At 40.8% G+C, this 2634-nt stretch overlaps 1 protein-coding gene across 1 annotated transcript; it reads right to left on the minus strand.

The window, feature by feature from the left end:
• Positions 1 to 543: 543 nt before the first annotated feature.
• Positions 544 to 2198, minus strand: SLC30A1 (solute carrier family 30 (zinc transporter), member 1; the record flags this gene model as incomplete). The annotated part of the gene is made up of 1 exon (XM_009075041.1): positions 544 to 2198. A coding segment is annotated over one exon (911 nt), but the record flags the coding sequence as incomplete, so codon positions are not given.
• Between the last annotated feature and the right edge of the window lie 436 nt (positions 2199 to 2634).

A 2634-nucleotide genomic window follows, 5' to 3' on the forward strand; every position in this document is an offset into this window, starting at 1 on the left:
TTCTCCTCTGCTAAGGTGTAAGTGGCAGCATACTGTAACAGCTTCTGTAGAGCCAGTTGTCAATTGACTGAGTCAAGATTTTAAACCACAGACTTTGATACTTAATGAGTGAAATTATGTGATTAAAAAACAACTCAAAGTGTGAAATACAGTGAATGAAAAAACCTACTCCCTGTGCCACTTCCTCAAAAGTCCGTGGAAGGCTCCTGAGGACACGGCAGGGACCAGGATTACAGCCACTGCAAGTGTTTACAGACACACTCAACTAGAAGCAAAATGCACCACTGAGTTACTTGTGGCAGAGCTACTGTCTGTGCTTGAAAGCATGAATTATACTGTCAGTGCTTGGCAGACATTCCTTGACAGGGCATTCAGTGACATAACTAATTCTTTTCTCTTAGTAAATTCAGCATCAGATAAAAATGAAGCTCCAGCTCTTCACTCACAGCACTGTCAGCCAAGGGTTCTTTAAACATCCAGGACTTTCATGACCAGACACAACTTGGAAGAAAGGAAAAACACCAGAAAACCCAAAAGATAGGAAAGTTATGTGTTACTTTATCAGTCAGCCTCATGGCTTGATCAAGGAGCAGTACACAGTAGCCTGAATTTCCATTCTGATAGAAAATAACCCTTTCATATCCATTAATTACCTCCTCTGAGTGGGGACAATTTCTAACAATCACATGATGTTCTCTTTAAAGTATGCTGTGATAAATTCATTAGAAAAGCCTTCACATTTATTATTTTATATAGCTTTATGAAAAATACATGAAACTGCAAAGTGGTTTCCAGTTTTTAGTAGTTATATCTTTAAAAATGTTCTGTGAACTTTGGTATTCTCAGGGCTTCTAAATAAACAATATATTAAAATATCTACAAATCAAATATTAAAGGAAAAAGTAGGTCCAAGAAATCTGTAACACAAATTTGAGTTCCTACATGCTTATCCCTCAAATACCTTTTGACTGGAAAAAAAAAATCTTAATTTGAAGCACAGCAAAAAGTCTCTGCTGAAATGTTGAAACTGGTTTTCTGAAGTTGTTACAGCATCGGTGCACTTTCTGTCTGTCTCAGTCAAACCAAGTCAACACAAACACATTGTATCATGACAATGACATTATACTCTTTAAAACAGGCATCCTATTATTTAGCAATATGACAAGAACAAGAACTTCAGCAATTACACTACTTGGCAAAACTGCATCTCAAACGTCTGTCTCTTCCTCTTGCAACACAGCTGTTGACAAAGTCACTACAGCTCAGGCAGCAGCACCCTTCGGGGCGTTACAAAGACGACTCGAACTGCTCGTTTTGATCGGTGTTCGCCTCTAGCTTCACTGAGGGGATGCTCTCCGACTTAGTCCTCCTCGTTTTCTGGAATTCAATGACAACTTCTGAACAAGAAATACTAAGTGACGAAGATTTTTCTGTCTTCTTTGCAATACTATCTTCTCCTGTTCCACAGCACTGCTTCAAAGCACACTGCGTCCTGCAAGGCAACTCGCATTTCCCTCTCCCTGACTCGGAGCCAACGCTGGCAAACTCAGGCTGAATGGTCGTCGCGTGAATCCCTTCGTCATGGAAGATCTCCTTTATGCGCTTTGCCACCATCATGTATGTCGAAGGGTCAGGACACTTGATGTGAGCAGTGCCAATGATCCTACTGCCTGCTAGCTGCCAGATGTGTAGTTCATGGACTGCTTCAACTCCTTCCAGGGTACGTAACTTGGAGTTCAAAGAATGAACATCTATTTGTTTCGGAACAGTCTGCAGAAGGATAAGGGCTGACTCCCTAAGCAGTGGGTAAGTTGTGTAAAGGAGTATACAGACCATAATCAAACACAGGACAGGATCTAAATATAGCAACCAGCAAGGACCAGCCACAGTAATGCTCTCTTGCTCAGACCTGTTAGCTCTGCCAAGTGTTTGGGATAAAGTAGCATTTTCCATGCAATGATTATTGACACATGGATTAAAGCAAGGCCCATCTTGAGGGCATGGATTCCACAACCCATAGAAGAGCAAGGCATTCACTACCACAATTACTGAACCTAAGGCATCTCCAAAAACATGCAGAAAAACTCCACGCATGTTAAGTTGTGCACTAGAGTCTTCTTCAACCTCCTCTACATCCAGAGGATAATGGCCAGCATTCCCGTTGACTTGCAGGTCAGTCATGTCATCTCTCATGTCACCTGAGAAGAAAACAATAAAACCATTAGGCACATGCTATAATACTACACATTACTATACTTCCCTATAAAACAATATCCAACATCAAGATTGCCACATTGAGCATGAAACCAAAAAGCAAGCAACTCTACCCATACACTTAGCAACATCTTCTCTGGCTGAGAAATATTCAGATGTCCCAGTAAGTGATCGAACCAATCTAGAAGTCAACTCTTTCCACATGGAGCTTAAAGATGTAGAGTGGCAATGAATGAAGATGACCGCATTTTAATTTATTCTGCTGAAAACCTGCTTTCACCTCTTGCAGCTGTTTAACCATTTCACTACACACTGCTTCTTGAAGAAAATGCAGAACTACAGAGCAGGTGTAAAAAAAGCAGGTTAAGTAGCTCAGGTCATTACATTTGCTCCCTCTTTTGAATTGCCAGAAGACTAATC

The sequence above is a fragment of the Acanthisitta chloris genome, unplaced genomic scaffold (assembly GCF_000695815.1).
Source record: "Acanthisitta chloris isolate BGI_N310 unplaced genomic scaffold, ASM69581v1 scaffold45740, whole genome shotgun sequence".
NCBI lineage: Eukaryota > Metazoa > Chordata > Aves > Passeriformes > Acanthisittidae > Acanthisitta > Acanthisitta chloris.